At 43.9% G+C, this 18,081-nt stretch overlaps 1 protein-coding gene across 1 annotated transcript; it reads left to right on the plus strand.

Annotated features, from left to right (window-relative positions):
• Positions 1 to 3,094: 3,094 nt before the first annotated feature.
• On the plus strand, positions 3,095 to 17,377 carry LOC144501696 (uncharacterized). Its single transcript, XM_078225634.1, has 4 exons — positions 3,095 to 3,553; positions 10,068 to 10,230; positions 13,111 to 13,278; positions 14,781 to 17,377. Exons 2-4 carry the CDS (start codon positions 10,081 to 10,083, stop codon positions 15,531 to 15,533), a joined length of 1,071 nt encoding a protein of 356 aa, XP_078081760.1. The 5' UTR covers positions 3,095 to 3,553; positions 10,068 to 10,080; the 3' UTR covers positions 15,534 to 17,377.
• Positions 17,378 to 18,081: the final 704 nt, after the last annotated feature.

Below are 18,081 nucleotides of genomic sequence, written 5' to 3' on the forward strand. Positions count from 1 at the left end.
CTGGCACTGCTGCCTCACAGCTCCAAGGAACAGGTTCAATTCCAGCCTCGAGTCACTGTCTGTGTGGAGTTTGTACATCCTCCCCGTGTCTGCGTGGGTTTCCTCCGGGTGCTCCGGTTTCCTCCCACAATCCAAAGACATGCAGATTAGGTTGATTGGCCATACTAAATTGCCCCTTGGTGTCATGGAGATTGGCGGGATGAATGCATGGGATTGCAGGGATGGAGCTTGGGTGGGATTGTTGTCAGTTCAGGCTCGATGGTCTCAATGGCCTCCTTCTGCATTAAAGGGATTCTATGAAATAAAAGATCTCTGCCACGGCAAGAATCTGGCAAGCAACACCTTCCTGGAAATAAAAGACAGGGAATAGTCTTTCACACTTAAAATTGTCCATATCCCTTTTCCCTGTGCAATCAGGTCCAGAACACAAAACTATTTGTAATATAGCACAACATGGATTGTGTAAGGTTCCCACATATTTACACTACTAATCTCCCTGACATCCCTCTAATACTAAGGAGCAATTTAGCATGGCCAATCAACCTAACCCACACATCTTTGGACTGTGGGAGGAAACCGGAGCACCCGGAGGAAACCCACGCAGACATGTGGAGAACGTGCAGACTCCGCACAGGCAGTCACCCAAGCCGGGAATCGAACCCGGGTCCCGGGTGCTGTGAAGCAGCAGTGCTGACCACTGTGCCACCGTGCTTCCCTCCTTTCTTACGCATGTTCCATTTTCCTCTCACAGTCTGAAAGATCATAGAATCCCTACAGAGCAGAAAAAGGCCATTTGGCCCATTAAGTCTGCATCGACTCACTGAAAGAGCATCCCCCAGGTCCAACCCTCTGCTTTATCCCCGTAATCCCACACATAGCCAATCCACCTAACCCACACATCTTTGGACTGTTGGAGGAAACCGGAGCATCCAGAGGAAACCCACGCAGACACATGAAGAACTCCACACAGTCAGTCACTCGAGGCCAGAACTGAACCTGGGTCTCTGGCGCTGTAAGGCAACAGTGCTAACCACTGTGCCACCATGCTGTCCTTTCAGCCCATTTAGCCCTCCTATCCATAGTGTTCCCTTCAGCCATCCAGCACATCAATCCACAGCATTCCCTTTGGCCCATCTAGCCCTCCCATCCACACTAATTATTTGATGAATTGCTCATAACTGTGAATTCCATTTGTTAACAAGATCCTGTCTGGTTCCTTCTCGAAACCCATTAAAGTTTCATGTTCCACTGCTTGTGTCTGTAATCTGTTCCTTACTTACCACCCTTTTAGTTAAAACATTTGCTCCTGCATTTTCTCGTCTATTTCAATGTCCTTAATTTGTACATGTCACCCCTTGTCCAACGCAAGAGCTATTCAGATTCAATTCTCCCCAATTTTTCATAATTATAAACATTTTTAAGAATTGCTGGTTAGGTGCATTGGCTATGCTAAATTCTCCCTCAGTGTACCTGAACAGGTGCCGGAGTGTGGCGACTCCAGGCTTTTCACAGTAACTGCATTGCAGTGTTAATGTGAGCCTACCTGTGACACTAATAAATAAACTTTAACGTAAACTCTGCTACAATGGCCGGAATGTTACTGGCATGCCTGTCCCGATTCTGGGGGGGGGCGAGGCTCAGTGAATGGCATTCTCTGTTGGCCTAGGGTGGGATCGTATGAACCTCAAAATGACGTGCCGGTAAAATTCCACCCAATGACTTTGTGAAATCTGACACTTGTGTTTCGCTGTGAACTCTCTGGGCCTGATTTTACCAATCGGAGCCGAAGGGCGGGATCCGGGCGTAATACGGATCCGAGCCCAGAATCCTCTTTGCAGCGCGCCCATACGCGTTTTGCTGGCTCCGGTCCGATGCGCGCTGTCGGCGGTGCTTAGCGCTGCCGGACCAATCTGAGTTGTGAACTGCGCATGTGCAGTTAAAAAAAAATCCGAACCAGCGTGCCCGGGCGCGAAATACAAAACAGCAGAGAGAGCAGAGAGGGGGGGAACGGATGGACTTGGGAGAATCTTGCAGACTGCAAATAAAATGTAGCATCCTCTTTGTGCTGCCTAATTATCTATGGGAAAGGTAATTAAACTACAGTGTCCTAGTGAGCAATTAGTGATCTGTATAATACATTTGTGATCTGTAACTGGATTGTTGATGTCCCTGTAGCCATGAGCCAGGTGCTCAAATGTTCAGAGTCATGTGGTGAACTTGGAAGAATTGTCCCCGTGGTGGAACTTAGTTGGAAATAAGATTCAAGGAGATTACTAAATCTGGGAAATCAACCATAGTGAAAAGAAGTTTGTATTAGCAACTCTTCTCTCACATTCCATGGCAGATGTGCCCCTACTTATGAATGTGACTTGCATGGGCAACGTTTGGTGCAGCTAATCTGTCTCTAGAGCAGCCTTGGATCCTCGGCCATCTTGTTTTCATCTGAGCATTGCACAGAATTAGAGGAATCCCCTTTGGAAGATAACGTCAAAGTTATAATCGCAGGAACTAAAAACCTGACAGTCAAAAATCTGGGATAATATTCCAGAACATGGATGGGGGGGGATATACATTTTGAAATATTATCCCAGATTTTTGACTGTCAGGTTTTTAGTTCCTGCGATTATAACTTTGACATTATCTTCCAAAGGGAATTCCTCTAATTCTGTGCAATGTTCAGATGAAAACAGGACGAAAGAAAGGATCCAAGGCTGCTCCAGAGGCAGAGTAGCTGCACCCAACATTGCCCATGCACATCACATTCATAAGTAGGGGCACAACTGCCATGGAATGTGAGAGAAGAGTTGCCAATACTAACTTCTTTTCACTATGGTTGGTTTCCCAGATGTAGTAATCTCCTTGAATCTTATTTCCAACCAAGTCCCACCACGGGGACAATTCTGCCAAGTTCACCACAGGACTCTGAACATTTGAGCATCAACAATCCAGTTACAGACCCCCCAGCCACATGCTGCACACAGTCACAGCCCCTGGTGACATTGGAAGGCTGCAGCAGCGCTATCTGCACTGTGTGCACACCTTCAGCCTGAAGTGAGCTGCACTGCAGGACCCGAGGTCCGTGCTGCCACACGGACATCGGAGTTCGAGCACAGCAACAGATCCCCCCCGGCGCCCGCTTCATTAAGTCGATTTAAATGCATTTAAATCGGCGGGCCGCCCGATCCGGGCGCGGAATCGGGTGTTGGTGAAGCCGCGCTCTGCCAGGAATCGGGTGACGCCCAACTTTAACGCGATTTCGCGCCCGTGTGTGAAAAGGTGTTTACATCTACCATAATCCATGTGTCGAATTAGAGCTTCACTGTTGAGGAAAACAGTTTCTAAGATTTTACTTTAGTCTGCCTGGTTATAAAATCTATCTATCCCGCCGAACTCTGCTCTGACCAATCAAATTCACCATTCGAGCAAGAAGGAAGTCGACAATAAGTTTCACTTTCTTATTTGTTTCGGGTGGGGGAATTCAACAAAGAACTGGATTCGCCCGCCGAAACCCAGCGCTATTTCAGTCTTTTGCTGACATTATCCCCAGGATCAGGTAAGGGGTACTCCTCCAGTTAAAAATGCTCAGTTTCACTGCAATCTGACAGTGAACTCAGTCTCAAGAGTCGTTGCTAACAACGCTGGAAATCCGAAATAAAAACAGAAAATGCTGGGCGGAAGAATTCAGCAGGCCTGGCAGCTTCTGTGGAGGGAGCAATAAGCGTCTTCTTCAGAACTGTCTATCCCGAGTTGACCGAAATTTTGTAATGTCAGTCAGTCAGTTATAATTTCGTTGCAACCTGATTTGCTATGAATTTTCCATGTTCATGCACCACGCTTAATGTGTCAAAACAATCTCTAATATTAAGGTTTTTTTTAAAAAAAGCACCTTCATGTCCATGTGTAATCGCTATGATTTTACATTTGAGGTTTCCCCTCTATTCCAGAACTGCTTTAACCACTTGGAGTAAAAAGAGAATCAGAAATAAATTTCCTTTTTGTCAATTTCGAAGGTCGGTTTCTCGCTCCTAACTCGGTACAAATGCTGTTACAAAAAAGATATTTGGTGTTGAACTTTATCCCACTTTATCGATGTAAAGCGATGGGGATGGGATTTTTATGTCTTTCGGGTGGCGCTGAGTATTAATTGGATTTGTATTCAGAGCGCAATAGAATTGGGTGTTTCCTTTTAGTAAAAAAAAATCTGCAGGTTAGCATTTCCTGGTCTCGGATTCACCTCGAGCAGCGAGTGAATTAAGTCAGCATTCTGTAAAATGACCCGTTGGTACAGCTGGATAATGTTGAATTTTATCTGAATTTTGAGATGCAGAAATCATTGTATATTCGAGTTTTGATTCTACTTTGCCATTGGGTGAAGCCCGTAATCTCCAGATACCTGATGGAAGATATTACAGGAAGATTGCTCTACATCCTGAGTTAGATTATTGGCCAGTGCTTTGAATTGAGCCAATGAATTATGTATCAATTTTTTGGTTTTGGGCTGGAAATTTTGGATCATATTTATTTAAATGTGCAAGTTAGGCAGCCCAAAACACCAATGCAGCAATTAATATTTCAATTTTAAGTTAAATAGCATAAAATAATTTTCTGCAAATTTAATACTATATATGCTATTAAATTCATTGAAAAAGTAGATGCAGTAAGAAGTCTCACAACACCAGGTTAAAGTCCAACAGGTTTATTTGGAATCACGAGCTTTCGGAGCGCTGCCCCTTCATCAGGTGACTGAAGGAGCAGTGCTCTGAAAGCTCGTGATTCCAAATGAACTTGTTGGACTTTAACCTGGTGTTGTGAGACTTCTTACTGTGCCCACTCCAGTCCAATGCCGGCATCTTCACCTCTTGAGAAAGTAGAACATCGCTCCCTGGTCATTTCTCACTTAGATGAGAAAATGCTTTCTAACATCTTACTTTTATTTAGTTGGATTAAAAAATTGAGTTTTCTGCTCTATACCAGAACTCTACTTTGACAAATTACATTTGCCATTTAAGTAATTCCACTTAGAAGGAAGTCAACAATAAACTCTCTTTTCCCTTTATCATTTGCATCAGATAAGTTAAGTTGAAATTTATTTATTAGTCACAAGTAAGGCTTACATTAACACTGCAATGAAGTTACTGTGAAATTCCCCTGAAATGATCAGATAATTATCTGATTTCCCCAACTAAACTCAGCACAGGTAGGATGAGGGCTGCTCCTGGGACGCTGTAGAAGTCCTGCTAACATTACACTCTGAGGAAAGAGAACACCAAGTCCAGCAGGACAGACCCTCCAATACAATCTGGCATAGAACCTGCTCATCAGTCTCTCCTCAGACGAGACTAAACTTATTACAAGTTTTCTTTAAAAAATATTTCACAGGATGTGGGTGTCACTGGCTAGGCCAGCATTTGTTGTCCATTCCTAATTGCTGGTGAGAAGGTGGCGATGAACCATCTTCTTGAACTGTTGCAGTCCATGTGATGTAGGTCCACCCACGGTGCTGACTGAATGCATTAATATCAATCTCTATCTGCTCATCTCACTGACGTGTTAAGTCAATGATAATAAATTTGGCTCAGGTTCTGTATCCACATAATGTGACTTTCCAGTCTACAGATCAGCCTAGTGCCTCTTCTCCATGTTAATTTGAGGGCTTCCCTCCATGTGAACTCCCTTCTCCAAATCCACAACTGCAGGAGTAACCCTTCATAATGGACATCCCCACAATAAAAACATCATATGAATGATGTAGGCCAATCAGTCCCTCGATGCTGCTTATCACTTGATAAAAGCATGGTGGGGAGGGTTTTCCAGTCTTACTTGCCCCGAAACTGGGAAATCCTGCCTGAGATTAACGGACCTTTCCATGGTCCGCTCCTTGCCTGTTGCGAATCCTGTGGCGGGTGGGATGGTAAAATTCTGGCCAATGTCCTCATTTACCCACTTTGGTTCCAGATCCCTTAATCCGCTTGCACAATATAAATCCATCAATGCCAGTCTCAAAAACATAAATTCTTCCAGCACTACAGCCTGTTTGTAGATATACACCAATATTTGTGTGAAAGATTAGAGTTAGGCCATTTGGAAAGGAAATCAAGAAGTGCATCTACTTACAAATTACGTGACAGAAAGGCACGATTTGTCCTACATGGTCAATTCTGATTCCCATACTCCTTAAGGGTGTTAGGAGATAAGAAACAAGAGAAAGCATAGGATATTCAGTCCTTTGGCCCTGCTCTGCCATTCAGTGATATCATGGCCGTTTTTCCTTCTCAGCTACACTTTCCCACAACGTTCCCCATGTCCCTTTGATTCCTTTAGTATCCACAAATCTATCTCTATCAGTCTTGAATCTGCCCAACAAATCAGCACCTCTGTGGTAGAGAATTCCAAAGATTCATGGTCCTCTGAATGAAGAAATTCCTCTCTTTTCAGTCTTGATTTGATTTGATTTATTATTACCACATGTATACAGTGAAAAGTATTGTTTCTTGCACGCTATACAGACAAAGCATACCTTTCTTGAGAAGAAAACGAGAGAGTACAGAATGTAGTGTTACAGTCATAGCTGGGGTGTAGAGAAAGATCAACTTAATGCAAGGTAAGTCCATTCAAAACTCTGACAGCAGCAGGGAAGAAGCTGTTCTTGAGTCGGTTGGTAAATGACCTCAGACTTTTGTATCTTTTTCCCGATGGAAGAAGGTGGAAGAGAGAATGTCCGGGGTGCGTGGGGTCCTTAACTATGTTGGCTGCTTTGCCGGGGCAGCGGGAAGTGTAGACAGAGTCAATGGATGGGAGGCTGGTTTGCATGATAGATTGGGCTACATTCACGACCAGCTGACCCCTTATCGCCTTATGATAGCACCTAGTCCTAGGCTCTCTATTCAGAGGAAGCATCTTAGAACAATCTGCCTTGTTAAGCCCCCTCTATGTGTCAATTAAAGCTTCTTTTTCTAAGTTCAAAGCAACATTGGCCAAATGGACACATTTTCCCCATGTGGGACACCCTTTTTCCCAAGAAGCCAAGTCTAGTGAATCTTTGCTGCCTTTTCTCCAAGGTAAAGTAAGTAGACCAAAACAGTACACACTGCCCCAGGTGTGATCTCATTGAGTTCTTATACAATTGTGATGAGACTTCCCGTGATTTGTGTACAAGGTTACATTGACTCCTTTGAATACCAATATTTCGCAGTCTCCTAGAAAATTCAAAACTTCTGAAGAAAGGGTCTTTGACCTGAAACTTTGCTTCTCTCTCCACAGATGCTGCCAGACCTGCTGAGTATTTCCAGCACTTTTTATTCCATGCGTTTAATGATCTGTACGCTCGGACACAAGAACAACAACTTGCACTCATATAGTGCCTTAAATATAGTAAAATGTCCCAAGGTGCTTCATCAAAATTTGACACTGAACCATATAGGGAGATATTGGGACAGGTAATCAAAAACTTGTTCAAAAAGGGAAATTTAAAGAGCTCATCATGGAGGAAAGGGAGGCAGAAAGTGAGAGAAGTTTATAACGGCAGAGCCTAAACCTAAGCAGCAAAAGGCGCATCTGCTGTCAGTGAAACAATGCAATCAGGAAAGTCAAGATGCTAGAATTGGAGGAGTGCAGAGATCATGGAGTGTCATAGCACCCCCAGGAGGTTACAGCGATAGGGAGGAGAAGGCCATGAAAGAATAATAAAAAATGAATGAAAATTTAAAAACCAAAGAATTGCTCCTGGGGAGTCAATGTTGGTATGTGACAACAGGGACACGAGTGGCTGGGATTTGGACTTCCACATTTCTTTGCTGCCCTACAGATTCTAATTTGTCACTATTTAGAGAGAAGCTTTATTCATCTTTCTTAGGTCAAGGGTGGATGAACTCACACTTGTCCGCATTTAATTCCATCTGCCACACTTTACCTGTTCGCTTCATCTCTCTGTCCCTTTATAACTTCCTTCTCCCAAATACATTACTTACAGTCGCTCCTCAATCACCATAGAATCCCTACAGTGCAGAAGGAGGCCATTCGGCCCATTGAGTCTGCGCCGACTCTCTGACAGAGTATCTTGCCCGGGCTCACCACCCCACACTATCCCTACACATTTTCCATGACTAAATTTAGTATCATCTGTAAACTTGAACAAGTAACACTCTATTTCTTCAACAAAGTCATTAGTAAATACTGTGAAACGCTAAGGCCCCAGGTAAGATTCCTGAAAAATGCATTCTTGCCAATCCGAGTATCCACCCTTTACCCTACTGTCCTTCTCTTATCTCTCAACCAATTACTGATTTCTCTCTCCCAGCTTTATTCAACCATAGAGTAGTATTACCAATTTTCCAATTTAACTCAACAATTGCCAAATCAAGGGAACTTTGAAAGATTATAATCAACGCTATCTAAATTTCGTAGTCTTTTTCGTTTAATACAGAGATGCAGAAACCATCTAGTCCTGGAGATACATCAATCCAAAGCCCTTTTACTTACTCCTATATCTTTTTTTTAAACTAATGCGGTGTATTAAACATCACAACAGCTTCCTAGTTAATGTGCATTAATGTACATGATCAAGTGCTTGACTTTACGTGGTATTTGAGTGTTTCTTAAGTGAAAATCTTCCCTTGTAATGAAATTAAGAGAATTGTTCTGAAAGGTTTAAGTGACTCATTTTATCAGTTACTCCTTATACTTCGAGGAAGCTTACTGATCTATGGGATTGGGCAGTTCCTTTGCTTCACAGGTTCTATGCAGAAGACCCATCTTAAAAGAGTATCGGTGACTTTATACAATGGTGAGATGTTGCCTGTAAAATTAATGGTGATGATCCCAAGGCAGTAAACTCGGTGAAGTGGCCAGCTATTTGTTGAAAACAAACATCTTCTGTAATTCATCACTGTAATTTTTTCCAATCCACCCTCTTTCATTTCCTTCTTCAGAACACGGGGGAGGAGAGGAATTCTCATTGGGAAATTCATATCTCTAATTGAAAAAAAGGCTATCTCCAGTTCTCACCAGAGCGGGGTGGCACGCTGACACAGTGGTTAGCACTGCTGACTCACAACGCCAGGGACCCGGGTTCGAATCCCAGCTTGGGTGACTGTGTGGAGTTTGCACATTCTCCCCGTGTCTGCGTGGGTTTCCTCCGGGTGCTCTGGTTTCCTCCCACAGTCCAAAGATATGCGGGTTAGGTGGATTGGCCATTCTAAAGTGCCCCTTAAGGGGGGGGGGGTGCGGGGGGTGCTAGCTAGGGTGAATGCATGGGGTTATGGGGATAGGGCCTGGGTGGGATTGTGGTCGGTGCAGACTCGATGGGCCGAATGGCCTCCTTCTGCATTGTAGGATTCTATGGTTCTATGATTCTATGAACTGGCAGGAGAAGTCTTCAGGAAAACTCTAGGTCTGTAAACAGCAAAAATCAATGCTACAAAGCTTCCAATAGCAACAAACACAGTAGGCGCCACAGGGATAATGTTGTACTGCTCATATTCTATCTAGATGTACAGAGAGAGTGTTTTCAGAGGTCAGGTTTAGACCCCCACCTTTTTCTCAACACCACAAACCACCAGCTCAAAGTGGAGAGGATCTCCAAGAAGATCGTGCATATTGACACAGACCGTGTTTATGAACTAACCTCCACTCACCTGATGAAGGAGCAGCGTTCCAAAAGCTCATGATTCCAAATAAACCTGTTGGACTTTAACCTGATGTTGTGAGACTTCCTACTGTGCCCACCCCAGTCCAATGCTGGCATCGCCACCACAGGTTTAGGGTGGTAATTCTGATTAATTAAAATGAGGCCCAAGCAAGATCCACCTCCCCTCATACGTGTGATGGGTCAGGTTCTGACTGGGTCATGATGCAGACTAGCAGGTTTTAAGGAGAATTGATGGTTTGAGATGGTATTTCAAGAGTCGACTGTATCGTCCCATCTGCTGTATCTTCACTCTTTACCTTACTAAAGGTAGGCAAACAAAAGATGGAAAATATAACCCAATTTAATAAAATATAACCCAATCCTACAAAATTAGAATATTCAATTTTTACCTGCTAAATCATCTGTTTAAATTTACTTCTAGAGCTTGAGGAAGAATGGTTAACTTTGTACAAGCCAACGCAGCACAGGTCCAGAACTTTGTCAAGAGTGAAAATCAGTTTTTCTGCAAGTTTCTGCAGTTCATTGTAAATTCTGTGCAAGAGGGAAGGCTTACCAAAGACAGAGGAAGAGCCTATATCAAAGAGGTAACGTTTTTAACGAGTTCATTGAAGAAAATTTGAAGGTGAATGTTCCAGTTTTACTTCTAAAAAAACATTGGGCAGAATCTGCCCAAAAAAAAGTGCCATAACAGCGAGAATAATGGATTGAGGCACACTCCACATCGCAATCTTCTGACAGTGCGATGAAAGAGCCTAGACGTGAAATTATGTGGTTATGGGGGGCTCCAGACTCCTGACTCAACCCAAGTGGCCACAGCTGTGCGCTGTTAAGCAGGGAGAACTCCATTTAAACGCTCCCACTGCACTCGCAGTCAGTCATGCACAGGAGGATGGCAGTCCAGAGGGCAGCCACACGGTTTACAGAGGGAGACCTCGGATGGCTGCTGAATGCTGTGGAGGAGAGGCGGGCCATCTTGTTCCCCTGAGTCTCTGCATCACCGCACGCTGCCCTCAAAGCGGGGGAGATGAAACAGTCGCACACCACCTTGTGGAATGCGCCTTTGCAAAGAAGGTCTAGCGAGGGATGCAGTGGTATTTGTCGAGGTTCATCCTGAGCAGTTCTGTGAGACAGGACTCTGTGCTCCCAGGGATGCACTCTGAGACCAATATCCGCTGCTGTTGGAGGTTCATCAACTCGGTGAAAGATGCTCTTTGGTCTGCCTGAAACGAGTTGGTCTTCCAGTGCAAGGAGTTGTCCCTGACCAAGTGTTGCTTACTTGTACGTTCCAAAGCCCAGGACTACGTGCTGACCTCCTAGCTCTCCCTCGCAACTGCTGCGCCCGAACCATACTTTTAAAGAACTGTACTGTGAGACCAGTGGGGTTAAAGGGAGGAGAGACTGAGAGAGTTTCTGTGAGACCAGTGGGAGTAACCAAAGAAAATCAAATTGTGTTGTTCGTGAATGAATAAGATTATAAGCTCAGTGCAGGTCTAGAGATATAATGTAAATGAATTGTTCATACAGGGCAGTAGCTAGATTGTAAAAGAGATTGGTGTCTCCTGATGTTATTCGTGCTTTCTGAAAGCCTTCTGATCAAACTGTAGAACAGTGGACATGATTCTCACTGCTCGACAACTTCAAGAGAAATGCCAGGAGTAACATCAACTACTCTACATGAACTTCATTGATCTGACCAAGGTTTTTGAATCAATTAATTGAGAAGTGCTTTGGAAGACCCTGTCAAAGGCTGGCTGCTCAAATAAATTGACAACATCCTCCGACACCTTCATGACAAGATGTCAGCGACAGCCCTCACCGATGGAAATGAGACAGAAACCTATTGTGATCAAGATTGGAGTCGAGCAGGGAAGTGTCATTGCCCCCACCCTTTTCTCCATCTTCATCGCTACCATCCTTCATCTTGTCAAGAACAAGCTTCCCAGTAGGATGGGTATTGTCGACAGGATGGACGGAAAACTTTACCAGTTGAAGTTCAAGAAGAAAATGACGCTGCCATCGCTCTTGGAACTTCAGTATGCAGATGATATCGCTATCTCCGTTCTCTCAGAAGAGAATCTCCAAACTATGCTTGAACCTTCACGAAAGCATACCAAAGAATTGTCAGCCTCAACCTCAAGATAATTCAAGTCCTTTACCAACCTGCCCCAGGGCAGGTTCCAGTCTCTTCCTCCATCAAAATCAAGGGAGAAACTGTCCCAAATGTGGAACATTTCCCCTACCTGGAGAACCACCTCTCATCTAAGGCTGACATTGATGTGGAGATCCAACATCGTATCCAATCCACAGGTGCCATCTTTGGACGAGAGTCTTTGGTGACTGTGAAATTTGTGCTGACACCAAGATCCTCATGTACAGGCAGTCATCCTCCCAGCTCTTCTGTATGGCTCAGAAACTTGAACAGACCGACACCGCCTCAAAGCCCTGGAGAGGTACCATCAACACTATCTGAGATTGATTCTCCGCATCAGCTGGGAGGACAGGCAGACTAGTATTTGTGTCCTTGAAGGAGCCATGAGCACCAGCTTCGAGGCCATGATCATCCGAAACCAACCCACTGGGCCAGCCATGTGCTTAGGATGTCAGAGTCCCGACTGCCAAAACAAACCTTCTTCGTCCAGCTGAAGGAATGCTCCCAAACAAGAGGAGGACAAAGGAAGTGTTTCAAAGACACCCTGAAGGCTTACCTCAAGAAATGCAACCTAGACATCAACGCTTGGGAGACCCTTGCTCAGAAGAGAGTGGATGGCACAATAGCAAAGTGGTTAGCACTGCTACCTCAAAGCGCCAGGGAGGGGGTGTTCAATTCCAGCCTTGGGTGACTGTCTGTGTGGGTTTCCTCCAGGTGCTCCGGTTTCCTCCCACAGCCCAAAGATGTGCAGGTTAGGTGGATTGGCCATGCTAAATTGCTCCTTAGTGTCCCAAGATGTGTAGCTTAGGTGGATTAGTGGGATAAATATCTGGGGTTGCAGGATAGGGCCTGGGTAAGGTACTCCATTGGAAAGTCAGTCAAGACTCTGTGGGCCGAATGGTCTCCTTCTGCGCTGTAGGGATTCTATTCTATTCTATGCTTGGAGGAACCTCCTGATTGAAGGGACACAGCTCTTTGAGGACATCTGGCAGCAAGAGGGGGCCCGGAAAAGGGACCTGAGAAAGGAAAACCAGTAATCTAGCATTCAGGGGCCTACCTCCCAGAAACATCTGCCAGGTGTGCAATCTAGAATTGGGCTCATTAGTCACACAAGGGCCCACACATGACCAATAAGGTGGAGTTTCTTAGGTGGACAATCAGACTCGTTCGCGAGTGATTGGTGCAGAAGATTTCTCAGACTGTCTGCTTTTATTTCACTCCAACACAACCAGTTTGATTTTTATAATTTAAAAAAATAAATAAATCCTTTTTCATGGCTGAAAAGTTATATTTAATCTTTTTTTTTATTTTTCAGATGTTGCATGTAATATTATTTTATGGTCAAATTAATCTTCCAATTATTAAACCAGAAGAAATTTTGGCACAAGGTTTTCAGAAATTTCATGAGAAGTATCCAGATGTCTTTCAGGATTGCAAAACCCACCTCCCCACACGTCCGCCATACACAGTGCTACTCGATGCGGTAAGCTCAGTCAGTTCATCCTGAGAAGTACAGTGGGTTAGGGAACAGAAATTGGCCGTTTAGTCAATTAAATCTGAGCTGCTTAATCTTGTCACTGCTCACTCCTCAGATCCTTTGCTATTGCTATGCAAAGAATACATCAGGTCAGACTTTGCCCTGTGAACAGTCTCAGAATACAGGGTAGGCCATTTAGGACTGAGATTAGGAGAAATTTCTTCACTCAGAGGGTGGTGAACCTGTGGAATTCTGTACCACTGAAGGCAGTGGAGACCCAATCACTGCATATTCCTACGCAGGAAATAGATACATTTCTGGACTCTAAAGGTGTCAAGGATATGGGAAGAGCGCTGGAGTATGGTGTTGAGGTAGAGGATCAGCCATGATCATATTGAATGGTTGGAGCAGGCTCAAGGGGCTGAATGGCCTACTCTTGCTCCTATTTTTGACGTTTCTAAGTAAGTAATGATCATCTGCAACTTGCCAGCAATGCGAAGGAGGTCCCACAATAACCCTCATGCCCCTTTTCCCCCCTGAAAATATTCCTTTATTTTCTGCAAACCATTTAGGGAAGCAATGGAAAGCTTCAATGATAGATTTTTCATTGCCAGAATGTTCTCACCCACATTAAGGGATGTCTTATGAAAAACAAATTGAATTCCATAAGGCACACAGAGTGTCTTCACTCAGAATTTTCTTCATGGGAAAGTGGCCCAAAACCAAACACAAAGAGGTATTTGAAACCAGAAGAGAAAACGCTGGAAAATCTCAACAGGTCTGGCAGCATCTGTAAGACTCCCTTACAGATGCTGCCAGACCTGCTGAGATTTTCCAGCGTTTTCTCTTTTGGTTTCAGATTCCAGCATCCGCAGTAATTTGCTTTTATTACAAAGAGGTATTTGCTTCAATTCCCCCATAAGTCATGGGCAAGATTCCTCGGAACCTCCTATCCCCTGGGAAAGTTAGATGGCAAGGAATGACAGGGCATAGAGTAACAGAGCAGGCATCCAGGGAAACAAGGTGGTCTAAAATAGTAGGAAAGTTGTTAGATTTGTTTACAGTGAGGTACTTTTGTCACTGAAGGACTGTCTGTGGAATGGTCAGGAGCAAGTTGGGAGAATGCCTTAAGTTTCAAAAACGGGAGTGGTGTTAGTTATGGAGAAGAACGACATACCGGCGAGTGACTGAATTGTGTTTGCTGCCGAAAGGGGATCATGGTGGCTGGATGCAATTTTTGCAAAGTAGTCGGTGTCAGAGTTTCTGTTTATCAGCAAAAGAATGATGGATGATTCCTGTTTTACATTTCCAATCGCTTTCTCTCCTTCATGCTTTCTTATTTCACTTGCAGTGTGGAATTTGTCTTCTGTGATTGCCTACACATCAACTGATATCTATGAAAAGTGATTTATTGGAGTGATTTATTGAAATGTTTTGGATTGAAAGGTGTTGCTTCTTTCTTGTTTCAGGCTGTTTCTTTCTTTTGATTGTACCTGTTTGTTTTGTAGATTGTTGAGATCAAGGGAACAAGAAATGCCGAGGACGTCTTGAGGTGCCTGTTAGATCTGACTGATAAAATGGATGTTACGAATGATAAGGGCAAGCAATGTGGAAATTTTTTGGTATCGACGGTCATTAGTTGCTGCAATTTCAATGATGTTGCTGCCGATTATTTTGGTGCTTCAGTGACATGCATGGGATGGATGCAGAGAAAAGTTATGATCAATATATTGTGTTGTAAGACATGGCACAAAGACATTGGCTGGGCAGTATGTGTTGGCAACACATACAATGAAAAAGCTTTCACTTTTCCTACTGGTGTATGCTCCATGGCTTTTAATATATACAGTTCAGCAAAAGCCACTGAACAAACAAAGCGAATTGAACATGCTCGGGCTAGACTTCAGCACTTCCAGATGACCAGGTCTTGCAAAATTGCTGAAAATCTTCAGCCGTTTGGAACATTAGTTCCAAGGGAACCTTGTAAGAAATGCTTCATAATGTTCCCTGACATTTGTTTTGATCCAGCTTCACATAATCATGTTGATGGAGATTGGGAATATGGAAACTGTGCTGAGTGTGAATCTCTAAGCCAGCTTCTGCACTCTGATGGGGAAATTGTCCAAGGATTAATGCGGGAGACATTTACAAATTCACCTGAAATGCTGCTTAATGAGAAATACAATCAACTTAAACAGAATCTTGAAAAATTCAAGTTTCAATTTGGAGGTAGCATGTTATATTACAATAGTCAGGCATAAAGCAATCTAACACTGAAGGCACATTCTATCACTCTGTCATTTACTCGGTCGAGTAATAATTCAACTGCTTATATGCAGCCGTGGAATCTTACACTTAGTACTATGTATAATTTAACACAGAAAATTCTGATGGGCACATTCCCAATTCCCCAATTTGTGCTTTCTGTGAATGGTTGTTCACATCGGGAACGCACATCAGGAAAATTATCTCTGTGCAGTGCATCAAACACAGTCGGCAAAATCTTACCAGAAAATGGCCAGGTGGTTCCAAAGAGAAGCATGGTGGGCAGGAGTTTACAGCCTCGCTCGGGCGAGACCGGAAATTCCCACCTGAGGTCAATGGAGATTTCCGTTGTTGTAACCTCACCCGTGCTAATTCCGTGGCGAGGTGGTAGAGCTCCGGCCGGATGCCCCTATCAGATCGAAAAGTAACAGCCCGTCCAACCCACAGCGGCAGTCTAAGGGGTTTCCCTCCATCACCACCACCAACGCCACCACCCCTTCCCCCCCGCCACCTGCCCGCTGTGATCAGAGTCGGCATTTGTCCCCAGCGACCTTCCCCCAACCCCACACCCACACTGTCAATATTGGAATGACCCCGAACATTGGACCTCTTCCCCTCAACCCCACCGATACAGTCACCCCCACCCACGCTGTCAGTGCCAGCATTCCCAGCTCCCACGTCTGCTCCCCACCTCCCATCCCTCCATCCCACCGCCACAAATAAATTAATCCCCCCTCTGCTATGAGGCTCCCACTGGGGTCCGGGCATGGTGCCTACTTGCAATGCCAACTGGGCCAATAGCCTAATCCTGCTTTCTCCCCATAACCTTTGATCCCATTCGCCCCAAAACATCTTTTCCCAAAGGTAGGGGAGTCTAAAAGTAGTGAGCTTAGGTTTAAGGTGAGAAGGGAGAGATATAAAAGGATCCAGAGGGGCAATACTTTCGCATAGAGGATGGTGAGTGTCTGGAACAAGCTGCCAGAGATAGTAGTAGAGGCAGGTACAACTTTGTCTTTTAAAAAGCATTTAGACAGTTACATGGGCAAATTGGGTATAGAGGGATATGGGCCAAACGCAGGCAATTGGGACTAGCTTAATGGTAAAAACTAGGTAGCATGGACAAGTTGGGCTAAAGGGCCTGTTTCCGTGCTGTAAAACCTCTATGACTATGATTGGATCCCTAATCTAATTTGTTCTTCTAGTTTATTCCATGCACCAGCGTAGTTTGGAAACAAAAGCAAATTATGTTGACATTTATAAGCATGGGTTAAACATATATTTAAAACTGCAGACAAATTATGAATACTTGTAAATAAATGCCTAGCCTGGGACTGTTCTCAGTATTAAATGCACGCAGAATCTCTTTTATCCTTTTTCAATAAAATCTATTCTGTATCAATGTGCCATCTTTAAATATAACGTAAAAACAAAAATTAAAATGAGAGAGTTTTACAGGAAACTTAATGTATTTCTATTCCCAGTTGTGTCGCAACTTTATATTTACCTGCTAAATTTTACAGAATGAGATACTTAGAGTTTTATATTCCAAATAAACATTATTTTTGCATTCTGCAAGGTATTTGACATAATTTCACAACTATCAAAAGATTCTCAGTTTGCAGGAGCATTTGTTGGGCCAAGCAAGTTTGTGAATATAGGATTTCTGAATGTATTGGATTGGAATACAAGAAAATGATTATTTGGGTCATTAGAACCATGAATTGTTTGCAGATGTTTGCTACACTGAATGCTGTCAGGAAAAGAATAGAGATTGGATACAACATAAGCTTGCTGAATTCAATATGCTGTTATTTCACCGACCTCGACGTAAATAAAAGTTGTGCAAAGAAAATCCCAATTGTCAATGTTTTTATTTGAACAGAAAGAATGGAGAAAGATTTGCATTCATATAAAGCACTTTTCATGACCTCAGAACACACAAAAGCAAAAGAGAATCTGGTGAACTGGTGGAATGACAATCATTGCTCCTGGTACGGTGGCACAGTGCTGTGTAGACTGCTGCCTCACAGCACCAGGAACCTGGGTTCGATTCCTGGCTTGGATCACTGTCTTTGTGGAGTTTGCACATTCTCCCCGTGTCTGCGTGGGTTTCATCCGGGTGCTCCAGTTTCTTGCCACAGTCCAAAGATGTGCGGGTTAGGTGGATTGGCCATGCTAAATTGCCCCTTAGTGTCAGGGAGACTAGCTAGGGTAAATGTGTAGGGTTATGGGAATAGGTCCGAGGTGGAATTGTAGTTGGTGCAGATTCAATGGCCTCCTTCTGCACTTTAGGATTCTATGATTCTCATTTCTGCTCAATAAGACTCGAGCAAATTTGACAGCAACTGGTTTAGCTATCCACTGCCACACAGACCCAAGGCTAGAAACCAACCAGGGGTCCCTGGCACTGTGAGACAGCAGTGCTAACCACTGTAGCCACCCGTTATAGCAAAGTTGCGAAAGTCAAATATCAATGGGATGGTTACAGTGACCTGGTGTAATCTATCACCGGTGTTTTGCAAGTGGTGTGTGTGTGTGTTTGTA

This window comes from Mustelus asterias, chromosome 12 (assembly GCF_964213995.1).
Source record: "Mustelus asterias chromosome 12, sMusAst1.hap1.1, whole genome shotgun sequence".
NCBI lineage: Eukaryota > Metazoa > Chordata > Chondrichthyes > Carcharhiniformes > Triakidae > Mustelus > Mustelus asterias.